At 44.5% G+C, this 21112-nt stretch overlaps 1 protein-coding gene across 2 annotated transcripts in view; it reads left to right on the top strand.

Moving 5' to 3' along the window:
* The window catches only part of Adtrp (androgen dependent TFPI regulating protein), a 69138-nt gene that overhangs the window by 35038 nt on the left and 12988 nt on the right, over positions 1-21112 (top strand). For both annotated transcript variants that reach the window (XM_063259881.1, XM_063259882.1), the window contains one exon: positions 12826-12941. In XM_063259881.1, the coding sequence (XP_063115951.1) occupies positions 12826-12941 (116 nt within the window). The remainder of the gene's footprint in view (positions 1-12825; positions 12942-21112) is intronic.

The following is a 21112-nucleotide window of genomic DNA, read 5'->3' as shown; positions in this document are numbered from 1 at the left end:
AGGGGGGTGGGTCAGGCATCTGGGTTTCTCCTAACACAGGAGAAACCAGGAGGTAGTGGGGTACAGGGCAGGCTTCCCCAGACACTCACAGCTTCTTCTAGGTATGGCTGGCTGATTCTCCTGGACTGAAGTGGATACCCATGGGAGAGTCCCAATGGTGGCCTGTGTATACATGGGGGCTGGGCAGGCTGCTTCTCCCCACACATGCTGGTGACCTGTGGGAGAGTCCCAGTGCTCATGATTTATTCTTATCTTTTAGGATTTAGCTTAAACATGACCTGGGAAAGGCTTTCCCTGACTACATGGCATAAAATATGTACTTCCACTTGTACCCTGATACAGATTCCTTTCTGTATTTTTTCACAGTGTTATTAGGTAGTTTCTTTAAAAATGGCTCTCTAAACAAAAATATCCCAGGTCCTTCTTGTCTTGAACAAAGAATTGGGAAAAACAAGCCAAAATGGCACCAAAAGTTTGTTTCAAAGGTGAGGAGAAGGTAAAGTAAGAGGTAACAGCAAAACTTCACCTGCACCCTGTGTCTAGGAGAGACAAGGTGGGCGATGGTGCAGAGTCAGGATAGTGAGCTCCTCCTGGAGTCTGCTCTTCTTTATACTGGCCACATTCCTGGGAGCTTTTGAGAAGTGCTACATACTGAACACAGTCCTAACTTTGTCCTGGGGTTTTATCATAGACAGGTCTTTGCCCATCTCCCCCCCAACAGTTTTGCCACACCCTGTCTCCCGAATCAACACCATGTGCTTGTTATCTATGTGTTCCCTTGTTTCTAGAAAGTCTCAACCATCAGACAGTCAAGTCTGTGATGGCAGGGGCATATTTGTTTGTCTTTTTATCCTGAGTGTGTCTTGCAGCATCTGGCATGTGGCAGGCATGTCATGTAATAAAGATTGCTGTGTGAGAGAAAGAAGGAAAGCTTCACTTCTAATTCTCATTGCTTCTCTGTGACTTTGACTGGCGCCAGGGCTCCTCCTGCTCTGTGATAGAGTGGGGCGTGCAGGGACCAAGGGACTTTGAAGGCTGAGAGATCAGCTTCATGCTATTGGCATTTATGTGCTTTGAATTTTGACACATGCTTTGAATTTTGGAGATATTCTCTTGAATAAAAAACTTTCATGCACTGAATTTTGGGGATATTATCTTGTACATAAAGTTGCCAGTGAGGAAAATTCTAAAGAATTTCCTGGTATCTTGAATTATCACCGAGGCTTTTGACTTTTATATGTGAAACGTGGTATGTTAGCAACTAATGTTCAAAGAAATGCAGTCATAACAATTACATCTATTTCATGGAGTGAGAAATGACATGTGCAGTGATCCAGGCTGGCAGTAAAGGTGGATGCTCTCTAGTAGGCATTTTTCTAGGTTTACACTTTCCTGTTACCACCAGGTTCGGGTGTTATGAGGGTCACTGTGTGTTCAGATAGCCAAAGAGAGTTCAAAAGGCCACTGGATTGAGGAAAAAGAGTGATACAGGCCGAAAGGAAGAAGAATAATAGGGGATCATGAAGGTGACTAGAGGAAAGAGGGAAAGAGTAGTTAGTGCTCAATGAAAAGAGAAAGAAAAAATGGTAGAACAGTCTCTCTGTCTGTCTGTCTGTCTGTCTGTCTCTCTTTCTCTCCCCAGAAAGGCCAGTTTCTCTCTTTTTTGTTGCTGCCAGATCAACAGGAGTCCTGGGAGATTTTTGATAATACCCAATCAGAGTTTCAGACTAATGGGCAAAAAGGGTGAGTACTTGCATTATCTGTGTCTTTGAATAGTGACTCCTTGAATGTAGAACTTTACAGGTAAGGGCAGAACCAGCTCTCGGTGGCTGCTCTGGAGTGTAAAGTTTTCACAGATCAGTTATCTTCAAGGGTCCCCTCATTTTAAAGGCAGAATTTAAAAATAATCCTCATATATCCAGGGACGATTTTAGTATTTCTCTTCCCTTAGTAAGAACAGATGTTACAAGTGAAAATTCAGATTCAAAAGCTGAAACACACACACACACACACACACACACACACACACACACACAACAGTTTGTTTTGTTTTTGTGTATAAACTAAAAAGTACACAATCATTTCACAAAGTGGTCAGAAAGCTTGTGTGTTCTCAGCTCATGTGTTCCAGACCTATGCCAAGCTCCTAAAAGCTACAACTTATTGTTCTGTGGCAAGAAGGTGTTCTGTAATGTTTGGAGAAATTTTGTTTTGTTTTGTTTGCTAAGACGACCACAAGAAGGAAGCGAGTGGTGGGAGGTCTGCCTCCACGGCCAGTGGCGCACAGGTTCTCAGGAGTGTGGGGCTTTTGATAAAGTGCAGTTCTCACCAACTTCTGCATGTAGGTCACCAGACTTTAGACTTGAAGACTTAAGGTTTCTGCCCACACTTGGGGTTCATGGAAGCGATAGCAATGGCCACCGTGCAGATGCCTTGGTGCTAACCACCCCTGTCTATGCTCAAGGGAGGTTGAAATCCAAAGTCCTGGGCAAGGAATGCAGGACTCAGCCTGGAAGGAAGGACAGTTTGTTTTCTTGTCTCCACACCTAGTAGTTTCAGAGTTTGTGTCCTGATACTTCTCTTCAATCTTGGACACATGAGTCTACATTTTTCTTGAAACAGCTTCTTTTCCTTACTTCTGGACTTACCGTCCACTCCTGTAAATTTCCTTTGCAAATGACTCTTCTTTTGTCTGTCATTTGAGTCAGGAACTCTCAACTGACATTGAGTTTATCCTCCAGGGGACATTTAGCAATGTCGAGATGGGTTTGATTGTCACAACTAGAAGGTGAATGGCACGCTACTGGTTTGGTACTGGATGCTCCCCCAAACACAAATAGTCTGTTCTAAAATGTCAGTAGTGCAAAGGCTTAAAAACCCTGACATTGTGGTTATGGTTCCTCAGCATTTACTCTCAGGTCCTTTATTATCCCTACTCTTAGAAACACTGGCTGTGTCCATGCTACCTCCAGCTTTAAAAGCTTCACCCATACTCAGGTGGCCCCCAAATCTCCATTTTCACCTAGATTTCTCTTCTAATCCAAACTCATCATGTGAACCAGTATACTGGACGTCTTCAATTTAATAGTCTATGGACAACCCTTTTGTCATCATTTTGTTGCTTTTTGGATTTTCAGCAAGAAAAAAAAATCATAATTCAAAAAATAGCCTGTGGTGTGTAATTATCTAAAATTAAGTTTTATTATGAAATACAAAAGACACAATTTGATGACACACTATGAGATGATCAAACCTGGCTTAGGAGATCAACAAACTGTTGGTGAGATATCCTTCAGTTTGTTCTAACTGGCAGATTTTGGTCTGGTAAGCTTTCCTGAGAGGAAACAGGTCGTTTAATTAGACAAAGATTTGTTTTCTTTCATTGTGGACCTCAAGGGCTCAAACCTGGGTGCCTAATACTGCCAAACCTTAGTAGATCATCTGTCACATAATGGTGTAGGATTAGCTAGATCCTGGGCTGACACAGTGCAGTTGCTATAAATATGTTTAAATTCATTAGTATTTCTTTAAGTGCAAATGCCGTTATCTTACATATGTTTCAATTGCCTGTAGTGCCAAAACAGAACTATGTCTTGTAAGATTGTATTTAATGGACATTGAATGAAAGCATTTCCTAGAGAGTCTCTCCTTTTCTTTGGTCCCCACTAACAGCCCACTAACAGCCATCCCATTCTCTATTGCAATGTGCTTGTGTGTTCCCAAACACATGGATACAGACCAGTCCTAAGTCAGCTGGTGATTTGAATTTGGGTGACTTCTCCACTGCAGCTGGTGAGTCCCTTTAGAATACCATGATGATCAGCATGAGAAAGCCAGAGGCAGTGAGGGGTCGATTTGGATTGTCAACTCAGTTGGCTTGAGAGATGCTTAGGAGATTATTAAAGCACACGTCTCAGTTGATCTGGGCAGATCATGCAGACACAACCTTGGGGACTATATCTAGTCCTTGGTATCCTTTTCTCTGCCTCTTCAGTTCTCTCTGCTTCCTGCCTGCCATGAGGTGCATAGCATTCCTTTTTCGTACCCTCCTGGCATCATGTCTGTGTCTTTCCACATGCCTAACAAAATAGAGCAACTTACCATGGACTGAACCCTCTGAACCTGTGACCCAAAACTGACTTTCTTTTTTCAATGGTGCATATCAGGCATTTGGCCCTGCAGTGGAAAGGTGATTAATGCAGGCAGAAAGGAAAATATGTGGAAATTGGTTGGTTGTGGATCTGGCATTTGGAGGGCTTGGAACTTTGCCCTCAAGCTAGAGCCTATTGGGTATTTCTCTGAATCACTGTCATTTCACAGTGAGAGGAGGAGCCTACATGTTCTGATTTCTTTATTGACATGGTGCTGAGATATTGGAGAGAAAGAAATAAAATACAGTACTTCCAAATCAAGACAAATTCCCAGTGCTCCCGCAACTTCTTTGTTGAAAAGAACAATCTCCTCCCTCTAACTTGGAGCAGATTTCTAGAGAGCTGCCCATCTGTCTGTCTTTAAAACAATCTCCATGTGTGCCATGTGGAGAAGGCGAGAACGCACGGAGGAAGAGTGGGTGGCCGACTGAAGACGAGAAGAGGGCACAGGAAGACATCCAGCAAGGCTTCCACTTGGCCCAGTCTCCATGTGGAGGTTATCAGACCATCGAGTCCCACCTGGACAAAGGGCTGCATCTGCTGGCTATGTATCTTCCAGTGTCCTGCAGAGCTGCTAACTACTACACGAAGGCACATTCATGCAGCCTAAGGCTTAGTTGCCATGATATAGGCACCCTTTCATTGTTTCCAGGAGTCACTTTTGTTCCCACATCTCTGCTAACCCCCAAACCAATTTCTAAGACTTTAGGTGCCATTTGTAGGCCGGAAGAGGGATAAAGGGTGAAAATCCAGAAGTGAGGTTGAGTGTGTGACTCACTATCTTGGATGCAAGCTGGTCTGGGTTGATATTCCAGACTAAGCCTTCTCACCTCTTCTACCTCCTTGTTCCCACATATCATTAATGTCCCAATAGGAATTGGCCCTGGAGAGAGAGAGTGGTGATAACCCCAAGGCTTGACTTATTTCTGACTCTATAAGGCCGTGGTCAGTGCCAGGCAGCAGTGTGAGGGTGTGGTGGGACCAAGCACAGGGGCTCCAGCCAAGGCTGGGGTGGGCATCTGCTGAAGGGTGGAGATTCAACCGAGGCTCACGGAGCTCTGGAATTTGGGGGGGGGGGGATACAGGGAGAGAAGGACACAGAAGTGACATGAAAGTTGTGGATGGGAATGGTGGCTTCCAGTGGGAATGCAGAGAAATGAGGGGGAGAGGGAAGGGAAGCATGCGTGGGAGTGACGGGACGGGTTCCCAGATTGCTAGGGCTTTTGAGGCCACACTGATAACTCCATCCTACTTAATAAGAATATCAGTCAAACCATTTAGGCAGCAGAGCCTGGGATGGAAATCCTGAGAATAGAAGCTGATGTCCTCTAGGAGTTTCTAGCTTCATGGAGAATAGCAGCAGGAAAGACACATGAAACTGACAGTGTAAAAAACAGAAGTCTCCTTAAATTCTAAAGCTTAGGGCTCATTTGGGCCAAAAAAGCCCCAGAAAGGACAGGAAAGAGGACATCACAGAAGGACATAGTTGGAGACACAGCATCCAGGGCTGCAGAAGGGCTGAGGACAAACCTCCTCGAGAGCTAGGTGGGATGGTTTCAGTGGTGATGCTTCTTATATGTTGCCTTTTAATTTTTATATTTTTTTCCATACTGTGGATTGAACCTAGGACCTTTGCACTGAACCACAGCCCCAGGTCATGTTCTATTTTTTGATACAGGGTCTAGCTAAGTCACTGCATGGCCCAGGCTATGCTTGAACTTGTGATCCTCCTGACCTAGCTTCTCGGATTGCTGGGATTATAAGTGTGTGCCACCATGCCTGGCTATCACTGTTTTGTAAAATTTCTCCAAACATATGCAATTCTATGCTTTTAACTGTACATAATACCTACACAGCAGGCTTTAAATAAGGATACTGCCTAGCATCCTACTGATAATTGGAACAAAAACACTCATTAAAAAATCATTACTTCTGGAGTCTGTCCACTTCTCAGCTCACAGAAGTCTACATAAGTATGCAATACTAGTCTACTGCTACCCATTGATTGGGTTGTGTTTTAGGGTGCTATCTTCAGGTGTTAGTAGTTTATGGAATCTAGAACTCTGAGCTATTTGATGTTGGAGTCACTGTCACGTTTACTGTCATGTTTAATTTAATGAAATGCATCGTAGAACTTTATTTTCAGTCTACTTACTAGAGGAACTTTTTTTTTCTTTCTCTAAAATTAAAAAAAAAAAATCCATGTCTATTCCAACTCTCTCTCTCTCTACTTTGGCTGTCTGGAAGCAAGCGTATTGCTGAATTTGAGTCTCAGTAAGAGCAACCCAGTAAGCCTTCTGCTTGTTGTATTTGTGTTCCAGCCTTCTGAGTCCTAATTTTCTTTTATATCTTCTCATATTGATGGGTAGGGTTTTTGGGTATCTCAAAGGTGTGCTAGATGGACTGAGAGAGAAAAATTAAAGAAATACGTTAAAATGAAAATATATGGGAGAATTCTAGAGAAAGAAACAGACAGAAATAAGAAAGAGTAATAAGGAAACTGTAGGGAGCCTGCTGAGACCTCGAGGAGGGCGAGGTGAGATCAGGGCAGGAGTCTAGATGGTGGACCAATGGGATCAGGTGGTTTTGAGTGGGGAAATAGCAACAGTTTGTCTTAGAAGACTGGCCTGATGGAGTTGTATCAAAATATGCATTTGATTGTGAAGGAGCCTGCAATGTAAAGCTTGGGAAGACAAAAGAAGAAGCAACTCTGGGAAGCATTTGGAGGGAAATCAAATAAAACTGAATAGAGGCATAAAGGAATGAGCCAGAGCTATAGAAGTTGCGTAGGGTTCTGTTATAAAAGGATGCACTCGATTAGAGCAAGGGTCTGGACAGGCTGCAGGGGCAGAGAGAAAGAGCAGAAGGGGACCAGCAGAGGCAGGGCACCCCTGACTGTGAGGCCTGAGACCCCAGAGCTTTATTTTGGGTCACTCCAACCTGTGCAGAATGAAAAAGGCCACTTCTTCCCCATACTGGACTCTTGCATAACGAACTAGTTTCTTAGCAGGAGAAAGAGCTCTGAGTTGTTAACGAAGCTAAGTATTAACCAAAGGACACCAGCACAGCAAGTCAAAGATCACTTAGAAACTTCTCAGGCAGCTCAGAACATTGTCATTTAGCCATTTGTGTAATCCACAGAAGAGTTCACAAACAGTGGTATGTTTTTCTTCTTCGGCCCAAAGGACCATTTAGTTCTCTTTGTCGATCAGTAAAGATGATTTACTCCTCCCTCCCAGTCTTTTATTTCCTTCCATTTTTTATTATGACAGATTTTCAGCATAAAGCACAAGTGAAAGAATTTCACCATGAACTCTTGTGCCGTTCATCATTTAGCTCCTACCATTCTTAGTTGCCTGTTTTTGCCTCAGTTCGAATGTGGCTATCTGTCCACGTATTAATCCATCTTGCTTCTGGTGCATTTCAGGGTCGCGTGCAGTACACATTATTATTCTTCAGCATAAATAAGACTGCTGGCTTGGAACTTCTGCTTGCTTAGTGGGCAGCTGTGCCACTCCACCTCGGTGGTGATGAAGGGAAGCCTGGGCGCTGTCTGTGGCTGCTAAGTCTCTTCCAGGCCCCCTCAAACATTTTAAAAGGGACTCTTTTTTTTTTTTTTTTTTGTCTTTTTCCTTTTTATCGGTACCGGAGATCGAACTCACGACTGCCTGCTTGCAAGGCAGGAGCTTATGCCGCTGAGCTAAATCTCCAGCCCCCAAAAGGGACTCTATAAAAGAACAGCCTTGACTCTGAGTTCCTAGAAAATGGAAAGAAATTTTTTACAAATTGAATCCTCTTCCTAAACTTCATTTGAGACTGAAAAAGTTCCTGCAAGTAATGTGGATAGAAGATTTAAGTCCCACAGAGATGTAAGCTCTATATCCTGTGTATGTATTTCCTGATTTCCCAAGATCAGGTTTCCTTGAAGCAAAACTACACCTTCAGCAGTGTAAAACAGAGAGGAAACAGATAATCTCTGCTTTGGGATACAGAGTGTTTCCTGAAGAGTATCCAAGACGTTCATCCTTGTCCTGTCGGGGGTTAGAGGCAAAGAGAGCAGGGTGTGGGGAGAGGGGAGTTAGTGCTGAGAGGGTTCTTAGCTGGCAAATGGATGGAGAACCAGGGATTCCCCTAGCTGGACTTGCAAACCAACTACCATCACTGTCTTTACTGTGTGAAGTCTTTAAGCTACAGGAACGAGTCTGGCAACGTTACAGGAAGCCAGGCTATAGTGATGTTCTACTAAGGCTTGCTTTGGCTTCCATTTCCATAGCTCTTTATAACTGATGTTCTGACCATCTGTTTGTCCCCAAGGAGCATTTGTGAAGACTTCCATTTTTTAAATAAAGGAAGACATATCTAATATAACATAGCCCAGAAATTCTCCTTCATGTACCTGAAAACCATAGGATCTTTTAGTGAACTAAACCTTCATTTAAAGGTCTCTATCCATTAGCACCAAAAATAAACCATAAGCATTATTTTGGGGACTTGGAGGGAAAGGACATAGTTTGGGCAGACCGAATATCAGAGTTAACTGATGCCTGAAAAAAGGACAGGAGACCTCAGGCACATAAGAAGTGGGCAAAGTGGTGTTGGCCCATTATTAGAAAGCCTCTTGATGACTGAGATGACCGATTGGAAGCTGGCTCCTTGGTTTAGCTCAATTTAACTCAACTCAACTCAACTCAGCTGAACCAGAGATAGTTCAATAACCAAGGAAAGGAGCAAAGATCATATTAAAAATTATCATTTAATTTTTTGATGATGGAACTCAAGTCTTTGCACTAAGCTTTATTTCCTATCCTTTTTAATGTTTTGTTTTGAGACAGAATCTTGTTGAGTCATTAAGTTTCCCCCAATGGGCATGGACTTTTATTTTCTCAAGTCAACCTTCCAGGGTTCTGGGATTATAGCCACCATGCCTGATGTTTGAAATGTGTAGTCTTCCTGAACTTCCTTCAGTTGAGAAGATCAAAAATCCTTAGGAAAAGCATTTGATTGGTCCTTATAGATGGGGACTACTGGAATCTCCATACCCTAGAGAACAACTGTCAATTCCCAGGTTGCCTTGGTGACTAAGTCTTGCCTCTTTCTCAAGTTGGGCCCAATGTCATCGCTGACACTTATGCCTCTCTCCAGGGAAACAGTTTATAACACCTACTTATCTGCTAGCATGGGGTGGGTAGAGACAACTCTCAAGTCAGTATCACCCTATCATCCTTCTCCCTGTTGCTACTCACCAAGAATGTTCTACAAGCTGCTAAATCTCAGTATTTATTGACAAGACTATTTTGCCCGCAGAAAATTGAAAGTGCACTTATCATGCTAATACTGAAATCAATATTTCATGCTTATGGTTGTGTCCAAGACATTCAGATAAAAGTTGGCATTATGCAAAGACTAGGAGGGGAAGAGATGAGTAATGCAAGGAGAAAAAAGAGGTAAGAAGAACAGTGTCCTTACTCCCAGTACATTTGGAAGGGGACCACTCAAAGTAAAGTCTACCCAGGGATGACTTCACTGATGAGGCAGGAGAAAGGCTCTCCACCGCCTTTGTTTGCATATGCTATTGTTTTAGCACACGGTGTTTTGTTTACTTTGGAAGGAAATATTTTATCCCTCTGAGATAATTAATTTTTGTCAGCTTCACTGTTTATAAGGGAAACTGAGAAACTGTTAATTGAAACACAGAATGAGTCACTGTTTTCAGTATTTTTTGGCAGCATCCTAATTTGTGTCAATCCCAGCCTAATTATTAGATTTTTGGAAGCAGAAAGCATATTTGATTTTTCTGCTACTGACTTTTTATCTTCCTTTTTGGGGAGGGGGGGATATGTGTGCTATCTGACAAAGGTTATATAATTGATATGAATGCGAAGTGAAGCCCCAGTGCATTTGTAAGATACTGGGCTCTCCAATCCACTGCATCTCAACATTTAGAAAGCTCAGAGAATGTGGTCTTCCTCCTCGGCTCATGCTCACTCTCAGCCCCAACCAGAAAATGCAGTTCTTTTCAAGACCTTTTAACTGGTTTGAAACCACAATCTATGGCCCATCGCTAATGACATCATGGAAGTGAATTTCCCAGAAGCCATCAGGGAGAACTTCTTTGGAAATCCAATTGAACATCACTGGCAAAGGGCAGGCTCCTCCAAAAGGTGACCAGCCATGCATCCCCGAGTTGTATTAATCAGAATGAACTCATTTACTCCGAATGCAAACCTACTACATTATTCCACAGGAATCCTGTTTCCAATGATCATTAATGCAGAGAACTGGGAGCCACTGATCGTGGGAGAGGTTAATAAAATCTGTCAGACCAATGGCCAGCATAATAAGCCTGTTAATGGCTCTTAATAGAGGTTGGATCCTCCCTCCTCCAGCTGAGGCAAGGCAAGCAGGCAGATGGCTGTGTAGGACAGACACTTCCATCTCTTGTCTCAGGAAGTGGCCCTTGGATCAACTGCAGTCACCAGTATTGTCAGGGTCCGGAGGCCACCATATCTATAAGACTTGGCACCAGCTGTGGGCAGGGAAAGGGAGCCTCAGGACAACCCAAGAGGGCTCTGAGCTATGCCCCCTCTGAGCTATGCATCCTGCACCCTCCTGCCAGCCACAGACCAGGGGACGTGGAAGCCAGAGGAGGCCTGCTACCTGGAGCTGTAGGTATCCCAGATCCTTGTGCTCAGCCACCCTAGGTCCGCCACTGACAGGAAGGGTGACAGTCACAGCCTAGGCTCCCTGGCAGCTCTTTACATGCCTTTTCCTTGGCTCTCACCAGCAACCCTTAGGAAATCCTTCCTATTTATTGCCCCCATTTGGGGACAGCCAATCTGAAGTTCAGAGATATTGTGAAACTAATCCATCGGCAGAAAGTGTGCACCCTTAACCATGATACTTCCTCATTGGAGGAGATACAGAAATTGCAGACTAAAACCAGGCCAAAGAGAAGTGCAGGACATGAGGGTGGGCCTGGAAGCTCTTCCATTTGTCTGTCCAGCCAGGCTATTCGGGACAATGCCAGACAAGGTATGGAAAAGTAATGGATTGTTGACTATGCTGTTCCTGTGGATTTTGTCCTAAAATGTGAGATCCTCAAGGCCCTTTGAGAGACAGCCTGTGTCGCCCAGCTGTGGCCTTGCCTGCGCACCCCTGAAGGCCATGTCCAGCCAATCTCCCTGAAGAACTCTATCCATCCTTAAGACTTGGCTTTTCTGACCCCATCCTGGTTCCATCAAAGCTTGTCATATTTCTTGTCATCTGAGAGTCCTCTTGATCTCCCACTTGGGCCCTCTCTAGTGTAGCCAAGGTTGGAGCAAGCCACTGCCTCGTGGGAATATATTCTACATGTGAGACCCATGGGACAGATGGCAAAGGGTACCTGGAGCCACAATAGGAGTTCCAGCTGCATAAGGCTGGCATAGGAGCATGGTGGCACTCCCAAGCCCTGGGGACTGCATAACTGAGGGGCTGGCAGCCACCGAGGGGCTCAGGATAAGGACTGGAGTGAGTCTTTAAAGTGGAGGCTCTGAGAGCAAGAGCTTGTGAAGATCTGTGGGAACGGGGCCAGTGAAGGAGGAAGGACAGCTGTGCTGGTGACAAATAGAGCAGAGTAACACTACGGGACACTATCAGGAAGGACAAAGGATGGCAGAGGGCTTCATAAATGTTTTCAGTAGGTGGGAGGACATCGCTCATAGACCCCATGACCTTCCAGGATAACCAAGAAGTGAGTGAGCCCCAGCAGCCTTGAGTCTACAGCACCTCTATTCCTAAAGGAGGATTTCCTTGCTTAAGTCATGTTAAAAAATCTTGTTTTAAGGGCTTAGATGATGTGAGAAAACAGATGATTATGAGGAAGGGGTGATACCGGGGAGGAGAGAAGCAGGGAAGGTTTTGGAGGGAGATGTTTGCAAACCCCACGGCACCTCAACACGGCCGAGCTCAGTCCCGTGGTGCTGCATGCAGTAGGGAATACAGACAGAGGGATGTGCTCTCTGCAGTTTGCGGACATATGCTGTAAGTGCTAGACTACATGGCATGGGGCATGATGGCAGGAGACCTGAGAGAGACATCAGGGAGAGGAAAACTCAGACACAGCAGCATGGAAGATTGCACTGGCTTCAAAGAATGTTGGGGGGTTAGAATGGAAGGAGAGAACACAGATCTGCACAGGGAAGGGAGACACAGACAAGAATGGGGAGTGCCAGAAGCACACCGGGTACAAAGGAGAATGAGGGACCCTGCCTTGTTCCAGTGGAGGAGGAGTGTGTGTGTGCAAGATAGACAGGGACAGAGACAGACGTAGAGACAGAGACAAATAGACCATGCCGGCATGTAGAAGTGTGTTTTTGAGAGTGTGTGTGTTTGTGCTTCTGTGTAAACATTTTGGCGTGTGTGTGTGTGTGTTTGTGCGATTAAGGAAGCAATGTGCAATAAGCAGGACCAGAGAGGGTGACAGAGCATTTCAAAGAGCTTTGGTAGCCAGACGGACGAGTTTAGACCAGTGTGGTGAGCAGCCATCATTCCATAGGCGTCTAAGGAGTGTGATACAGACCAAGTTTTAGGGCGCTCTGGGTGTAAGTAGACAGGTGGAAAGGAAAGAGAGTCATGGGCACTGTCCACACTCAGTGCTTCCTGTCCTTATGATTTTTCATCTTTTCTTCTACAGCACTCTTTCATATTATTATTCTTGTTGATTGAAATCATCCTCAGACCTCATCATTATCCATCGAAGACGACAGGATTCATCCTATTGGCTGTGGGTAGCATTGGTTACATCTGGAGGTAGGAATTCCATTGAATGTTCACTTAAGCTTGGCACCCCAGACCCTGAAGCATATTCCATAAAAGCACACCCCCCTGTCAGAGTATCTTGATGTTGGTTTAATGGGGAATGGGCCATCTTTAAATTTCCAGGTAAGAATGATTCTTATTTGTGTGATTTCTTTTCCTAGTGAGGATTAAAATTAGGACCTTTGCACTGAGCCATATCCCAACCATTTTTATTTTTCACTTTTCATTTTGAGATACAGTCTCTCTAAGTCACTAAGTTTCCAAAGTAGGCTTGAATTTGTGATCTTCTTGTCTCACCCTCCCATACTGGTGGAATTACAAGACATGCACCACAATACCGCTTACTACTTGACTTTGAAATGCCAGAGGATCACACGCAAAACAACACACAAGTGTTGAGCATATATCATAACTTCCTTTCTCCCCCTCATGAAGAATTCATCATTCCAAAACCATACATGGTGGTGTCCCAAGAAAATATTATCTTTGGTTCCATTCACAGTTAAAATTTTGGAATGGCTGAATGATCTGAGGCATCTAACATACATTCCATTAAAAAGGAACTGGATGGGTGGAGGTACTAGTTTTGATCATTCCTGTTACCACGTCATTATGGGCCTACTTATGTCTGCACCGGGCACTAGAGCACCTAGTGAGGGTTTGTCCATCACCCGAAGGCCTCAGCTCAGCCTTACTGAAGGTGTGGGAGATACACAAGTGACTGCCCTGGATTTCATCACTTGGCCACCTGGTAATCCTCATTCCCAGAAATGTTGCCTTATGGTTTGTGGTCAAGGCAGGTGCCAGAACTTCCACCAACTCCCTGATCAGGAGGGAGATCTTTCTGTTCTGTAGCCTTCTCCTCCAGCACCACGTCTTTGTATCCTCTGAAAGGGCTCTTTTGAGCCCTTAAATATCAGAGGCCAATCAGTGGTCCTCCTGTAGACCCTTACAATCTGTCCATGTGTACAATTCCCTCATCCCTGTGTTGGGGCTGTAATTTAATGTAGTTCTCTGTCAGGGATGGAAGTGAGAGAGAGCATATTCTAAAGGACCACGGCTCTAGCAGTGCCTGTGTGTCAGTTAGCTTTCTGTCACTGTGACAAAATACCCGAGAAAAGCAATTTAATGGAAGAAAGGTTTACTTTGGCTCATGATTTCAGAAGAGTCAGTTCATTGCTTGTAAGTATGTGAGGAAGCAGAAATATCAGTGTGGAAGGGTGTAGCACAGGAAAGCTGCTCACCTCGGAGCAGCCAGGAAGCAGAGAAGCAAAAAGCCACAGAGCAAGCGGGCCCGATACAGTGACAACCCCACAATCCACATCCTTCACCTAAACCCCACTTTCTCATCTCTCAATGATGCTATCAAATTATGATTTTATCAGTGGATTAATCCAGTTGATTAGGTCAGAGTCCTTATGATCCAATCCTTTCAAAACCCTCAGTTGGTAATCAGGCCCCCAACACAGTTTGGGGCTATTTCATGGATTTCACCAGCCCTGTTATAGAATGAAGAAATACAGTGACCACAGCTCACATGCTGGCTCCTACCGAGCCCTGCCTTCCTCTTTTCGCCATCCTCTCTCCTTCCTGTCCATACCCCTCTCTCCTGAGTACCCAAAGTCTTGGCTTTTCCTGTCTTGAAGAAGTACTTGCTCAATAATATACCCCAGCCTAAACAATATTCTACCCTGTTCTCCAGCCTCTGAGGTCTTGAGTTTGAAAACAAGGAACTTTTATATAACACTGGGGATCTCCTGGGACAGCAGTTGATATCTGGAGCATTGTGTAAGGAATAGTCTGAAGCTTGAGGGAGAAAAAGTTGTGTGAATATTAAGCAGTGCCTTATAGTAGCATAGGTTGGAAAGTGGTGGGAAATTCATCATGTACTCACCCTCTATAGCTTAACCCAGAAGAATTAATCCCTGTAAGGACTGAAACTTGGCTTGGGGAATGAGTATATGAACACAGAGATATTCCCCTCTGTCTTACATGTTGTAATAAAGCAAGGTAAAAACCTGGCTTACTAGACATGAATTTGCATGCTCTATTTTTTATAGATTTCAACCTTTTGCCAAGTATAATTTTTGGAGTTTTTATATAAGAACCTTTGACATATTAACTTGTTTTTAACCTCCGATTTGAATTTGCATGTGTAATCTTTGTTCTTTTCCTCTTTGGAGACCAAAGAACACCAAAAACCACTGTCATTATTGGAGAAAATTGTAAGGGCCACAAAGTTGAAAGGTGGTAGCCATAAAATCAAGACCTGGGTAGGTGTTCCAAAGATCCAGGGCACCCAGGAGATTGGGGAAAGAAGATACGTGAGGAGGGAGGTGGTTGATGCACCTCCTGTGTCTCTTCAGTTGTTTCCGAGTGCCAGGCACTATGCTAAGAGATGAGGTGGAGTACACAAAGCCAGCTGCACTTGAGGACTGGGTAGGAAAGAAGGTGTGAACTGACAGTGAGAAGAAGAAATCAGCAAAGATGTGGAAAAGGCCTTCAGGAAAAGCCTGGAGAAGCCAAGGGCCAGCTGGGCTGGAGAACAGGGAAAAGTGAGATTATGAATCCACATCAATGAACTTGGACTTTTAAACTGAGTGCTGTCCTGGAGAGGAAGTCTTAACCAGAGAGTTAAATGACATTGTTTGTGTGAGAAAGGTGATGAGTGAGGTGCTTCTGGCTGAAGTGTAGAAATCAGAGTGCAGAGGAGCAAGATGGGTAGACTCACTGGCGGCAGCATTTGTGGAAACTCAGGACAACTGATACTAGCTGACTGCTAGGTGACAGTTTTAATGAACTCACAAGCAAAATCAGAGAGCGTGGGTGATGGGTGAGAACTGAGAAATCACCTGGCCTTAGAAAACTGGAACTCCAGAGGGTCCTGTGGCTGAGGTAGGGGGTGCAAAGTAGGACTAAGCCAACTTAAGCCAACGTCCTCTTATGGAAAACCCCATTCTCTTTCCACTGGACTCACATGAGAGGTGCTTGTTATACTCCATGGATTTAAAAGGTCACCTTTTTAAATGCTGGGATGATGAGCAACCCAAGAAGATTGCCCTCATCCCTTCGTGGTATTTGTGCTCAGTTCTGTGTTTGGCTGGGTCACTAAAGTCAGAGTGATAAGCCAGTGAAGGGAAGGAAAGGGACCAATCACCAGCAGGAATGTGGCAGGCTGGGCCCCGGTGCTGGGAAGCTGCAATGACTTGAATTACTAATGAGAAGTAGAATCAAGATTTAATCCATTAAGCCTTACTCTCCTATTTGTTGTCGTTATTGTGAAAAAAATCAAATACACTTGTAAAGGAGCGTTTTATCTTGCCCTGCCTCTGTCCACTCCCTGGTTAGGGCTGCCTGCCATCTCAACCCTTTTACAACACACGGAGGCCCATGGGTCCTCACACCACAGATGGCCATCAGCAAGCTCCACCAGCTGGCTATCCTTGGAGATGTGCAGGCAAGTGCATTGATGAGCTCTAGGTACGCCTACTCGGAGGGTCCAGTGGGGAAACGGATGAGGTAAGAAACCTGCATGAGGGCCCCAGGGACCGTGGGAACAAACATAGGTAAGAAAATTGGCAGGACCTCGGAGCTGGAGAAGCTATTCACTGCCCAAACCATGCTATGAAGACCTAAAAATAGCCACTGAGACTGTGGGGATGGCCTTCCACGTGCTGCTGGCCTGCTGTTATTTTTCAGATTGCGAAATTGGAGGGCTGGCCCTTAAGTGGGAAAATAAAGCTTTGCAAGTAGTAATGATTGCAAATCTTTCATTTCCTTTGGAAAGCATTAGTCACCTGTAAATACAGTCACTCGTTCCTCCCTCCTCTCTCAGCCTGAAACACCTCATCTCGCGCTCTTCAAGGCAGTGGCGGGGAGCAGGAAAATAGCAATGTTCCTTCTCCTGGTTTTTACTCCTTCTTTTATTGAACAAATATTTCTCCTAACCCAGGGCTGGTCCTGCTGGGAAAAGCAAAGTTGCATCAGGCCAAGCCCCAGCCTGCAGGGGTTTATACTTAATAAGTGGAAATGAGCCATGCATCATATTATAACAACACAAGCTGGGAAGTGATGAAATGTCATGAAAATATACAAGGAGCCACAGGAACACATTGGCGGGGGGGAGCATCCATCTGGCTGAGGAGTGTGCAGAGGCACACACCAGGCCTGGGCTCTGAAGGACCAGCAGGGTTAGTGCTGGGAAAAGTGGGAGAAACAGAGCCATGGAGAAGCAGCCATCACTGTCCTGATGTCTAGAAGGTGCTGGGCACGTGACAGCAGCAGTCAGTGCTTCTCTCCAGCTGGATGTATTAGTGCAAGAGGCTATTAAGAAATAGCCCCAGACTTGCCACTCATGGGGAGGTGAGGAAGGCAGACTGGAGGAGAGGAGGCACGCACTCCTCAGCTTACTATGGCCTTACAGTCCCTGTACACCCTGCAAAGATTGAAACTATCTTAGTTCACTGACTCTACCTCGCCTACTGGATATCGAGACTTAGCATTGCAGCACACTGTGGAACATGGACTATTTCCCCTCTTGATTTTGTGGGTGACTTGGACCTGTGATCACTGTCACTGCTCAGCACTGAAAGATGGGTTAGATCTGTAAGATTTGAACTCAGACTTGCTGAATGCACTATCATTTTCCTATCATTATTGAGTCAAAGCATCATAAATCAGTCAAACCATAAGTGGGGGACTATCTGGACAGATGATGGGAGACTTTGCTTTTGCTGCTGTTCATTTCTGGGGAGATTGGGGTGAGAAGTATTAATAATTTGGTCAGAGAATTATGCTTTAGAAACTCCATCTTGATGAGTGTGTTTAAAATAGATTGAAGTAACAAGGGATAGGAAGCAACAGAAAATAAAACAATTAGATGAAAATAAAAATGAGCCAGGGCACTGTCTTGTTTAATCACATCTTTTTCTTTGTCCAAGATGACTTTTAACTGCAGGGATTACCTCACATCTGAGTGCTTCCCTTCCACCTAGCTGTGGGTGGTCCAGTCTTCCAAGGACTCCATCCCTAAAGAGTTCCAGTAACCTACTGAGCGCTCATATGTCAGTGTTGCACACAGGTCCTGAGCATTTTTTTCCCCATACAAATGGCAAAGCCATAACTCCCAGCCCCCTGGACACAACATCTCCACTTGGCACTGCCTTGAGACTCAGTACGCCCCTCCCACTGCCAAGGATACCAACAGTGTCATCATTCACTGGACCCTCTATTTGTTGATAGAAATAGGAAAATGCTACTGGCCATGGCTCCTGGCCTTCAGGGCACCACCAACTGCTCTGGGTAGACCAGAAGTCTGCTGATTCCACAGATGTATCTGCTAGGGGTGTGGGTAGAGATTGCAGGCCTAGCACAGCATCCCACAGGTAGGCAGATGCTACCCAGTCCTGGGGGAGGGTTTGTCTCCCTACAGCAGTTCCTATGAGGCAGAGAATTCTTTTCTTCTATACTATGCTCACACAGGTGCGATCTCCCAGCAAAGCTATCTGGATCCCTCAAGGATGGCAATCTTTTTAAATTTGTGCCTCATTTACATATGCACATTTATACATGTCACCCTACGAATACATTAAAATGTGAATTAAACTGAGTTCTAGGCCAGACACCTTGCCTCAACGGGCAGCAGTAATTTCTCCCTTCTCCTGTTAATGCGTTATGGTAAATTTGCTCCCAGAGCCTCTGTTAACCTTCATAGGGGACCTCAAGGACAACCCAAGTTGTATGACTGGAACCTTGGTGGGAATTAGGATTCTAGCCTCATTTTCCGCCAAAGGGTGGTTTAGCTGTCATGCAAGTGAACATATGAAAATAAAGATAAGTAATCCAGACAGTGTTTTCTTATGATCAGCTTCTGGGTTCAGCCCAATTGGGGTCTGAATTGAAGAGTTATGGGGGTGAGGAGCAAAAAGACAAAAACATTATCTGCCTCGCATCACTCATGGCCAAGTCTAGCTTCTGTCTAAAATCACAAGTCCTCCAACAGAAGTTAGAAATAACAAAAGTCAGTTGTACAATTCAAGAAGAGAGATATATCTGAGACCCATAGTTGAAATAACAGAATATGTTTGTTAGTTGACATGTAATGGACAAATGAAAAGAAATAAAATAAGGTTATTTGTAAGTATTCTAAGCTAATGAACTGGGAAGGTGGTGATTCCATGAATAGATGAAGGTGAACTATAAAATAGTTTTGGACAAAAGTAAAAATGTTGGTTTAAAATCCCACACTAGGACCTATGCCCAAAACTAATAACAGAGCTGATTTGATTGGTCCTGGGCACTGGAATTTTAAACCCTACCTGGTATTTATAATCTTTAGTCAAAATTGAGAAGCACCTTCTCACAGAGCTCCCATTTGGAAGTGCACACCAGGTGATCTTAAGAGAGATGGCTTTAGGGAAATCCAAGTGGCAGACCCTCATGGTGGGTTGAAATTATGGTAGAGACAGTGGAGGAGGAATAAAAGGAAGAGGACAGAATTCAGAAGAAAATTCTGGGAAAATGCCCTTATCTAACAGACAGGTTAGGGCAAGAGGACAGCAAAGGAAGCAGAAATTGACTGAGGGCTAAAAAACAAGACTGGACAAGTAGGCCATGATTCTAAAGGAAGAATTCCCTGGAGAGAATTCAGGGAGAGATTGGACCACTGACTGACTGACTGCTGAGAACTGAACTCAGGGCTTTGAACATATTGGGCAAGTGCTCTATGCTCTGTGTCCCTAGGCCTTGGGTCACAGTTTTAAATTTCCATGAAAAGTTTGCCACCACAACAGCTCTCTTCATGGCTGATATCAGTATCCAGGCAAACTACCTATCTAACACTCTTGCTTTTTTTGTGTTAGACAGGTTTTTATTACTATGACAAAATAACTGAGGCAAGTTACTTTATAAAGAAAGAGGTTTATTTAGCTTATACTTTTGCAGAGTTCAAACAGCAGCATAGGTTTGGCAAAGGCCTCCATGACTTCATTACATCCTCGTGGGAGTCTGGTGAGTCTTTGTGTCTGTGTAATCTCTCTCCCAGTCCAAGCCACCAGAACTCAGTTGAGGGGCTCCACCCTACTGATCTCATCTAATTTCGTCACTTCCCAAAGACCACATCTCTAAACCCCACAGTCAGTTTAATTTTCACTCACTTGATACCACTGACACAAAACTTAGGGCATCACACTCCTGTGTGAGTTTGCAGAGGGTGGAGGAGACAAATTTTATCCAAACCCTAGCACTTCACTCCTCTTACCTGATTTATTCTATGGGGCTAGACAAATATGACATGAGTGTTAACACTTCAAGAATTACATCCCAAAACCCACAACATTCTGTCATCTACTTACCTCTAACGCCAGAGTTCTGGTATTTTCCTACTGATAAAACAGAAAAGATCCGAATTTCATAACGACCATTTTGGTGCTGTGAGATTTAGCAGGAGAAGCCTCTAGGAGATTAGCTTTTGGCTAAAGTTTGGTGTCCATTCAGCCTGGCTCCCATAGATTCCCATGGTAGACAGCTAAAAAAGACACAGGTCACCTTCCTGTCACGTGAATGGAGGGGCAGGATGCTGGTTTCCTCAAAGTATTAAGGTGACCTCAGTGGGAAAGCCACTGGGTACATTTCTCAATCTTCAAAGGCTGCAGTGGCCATGGTGGGTTGGCAGCTGGGAGCTGTCTGCAATTTTTGTGAATATTAAAAAAAAAAAAAAAAAAAAAAAAAAAAAAAACATTTCCCATCAGAGTGGCCGAAACCACCATTCATTTAACAATGGAAAGAGCTGTCTGCGTCCCAGGGACTTGGAACAGGGAAGCGCATGGCAGATCCCAGCTGTGGCATGGAGGAGCTTCTAGGCAGGCAAGGAAAGCGTCCCAGTTAACCGCAAGGACAATGTCTTGGAGGATGGGAAGGACATGGCCAAGGAAGCTAACCCAGTGGGGTGAGGGAAGCAGTACCAGGAGGTCTCTTTTGAGAAATGGACTTTTACTTGGTGGCTGGAAGTATCAGGTTCTCTTCTTCCTCCCTCCTGCTCTCTCATTCTCTTTCTCTTCCCTGCCCTCCTTCTCTTCTCCTCCTTCCCTTCCTTCTTGGCCGCCTCCTTTCTGTCTCTCCCTTTCTCCTTCTCTCCTTCTATCCTTCCCCCTGTATATTTGAGC

This window comes from Cavia porcellus, unplaced genomic scaffold (genome assembly GCF_034190915.1).
Source record: "Cavia porcellus strain 051 isolate PalLab524CR breed Dunkin Hartley unplaced genomic scaffold, mCavPor4.1 scaffold_13, whole genome shotgun sequence".
NCBI lineage: Eukaryota > Metazoa > Chordata > Mammalia > Rodentia > Caviidae > Cavia > Cavia porcellus.
Note: the sequence above shows the minus strand (reverse complement) of the source record. Positions and strands in the feature narration are given on the sequence as shown.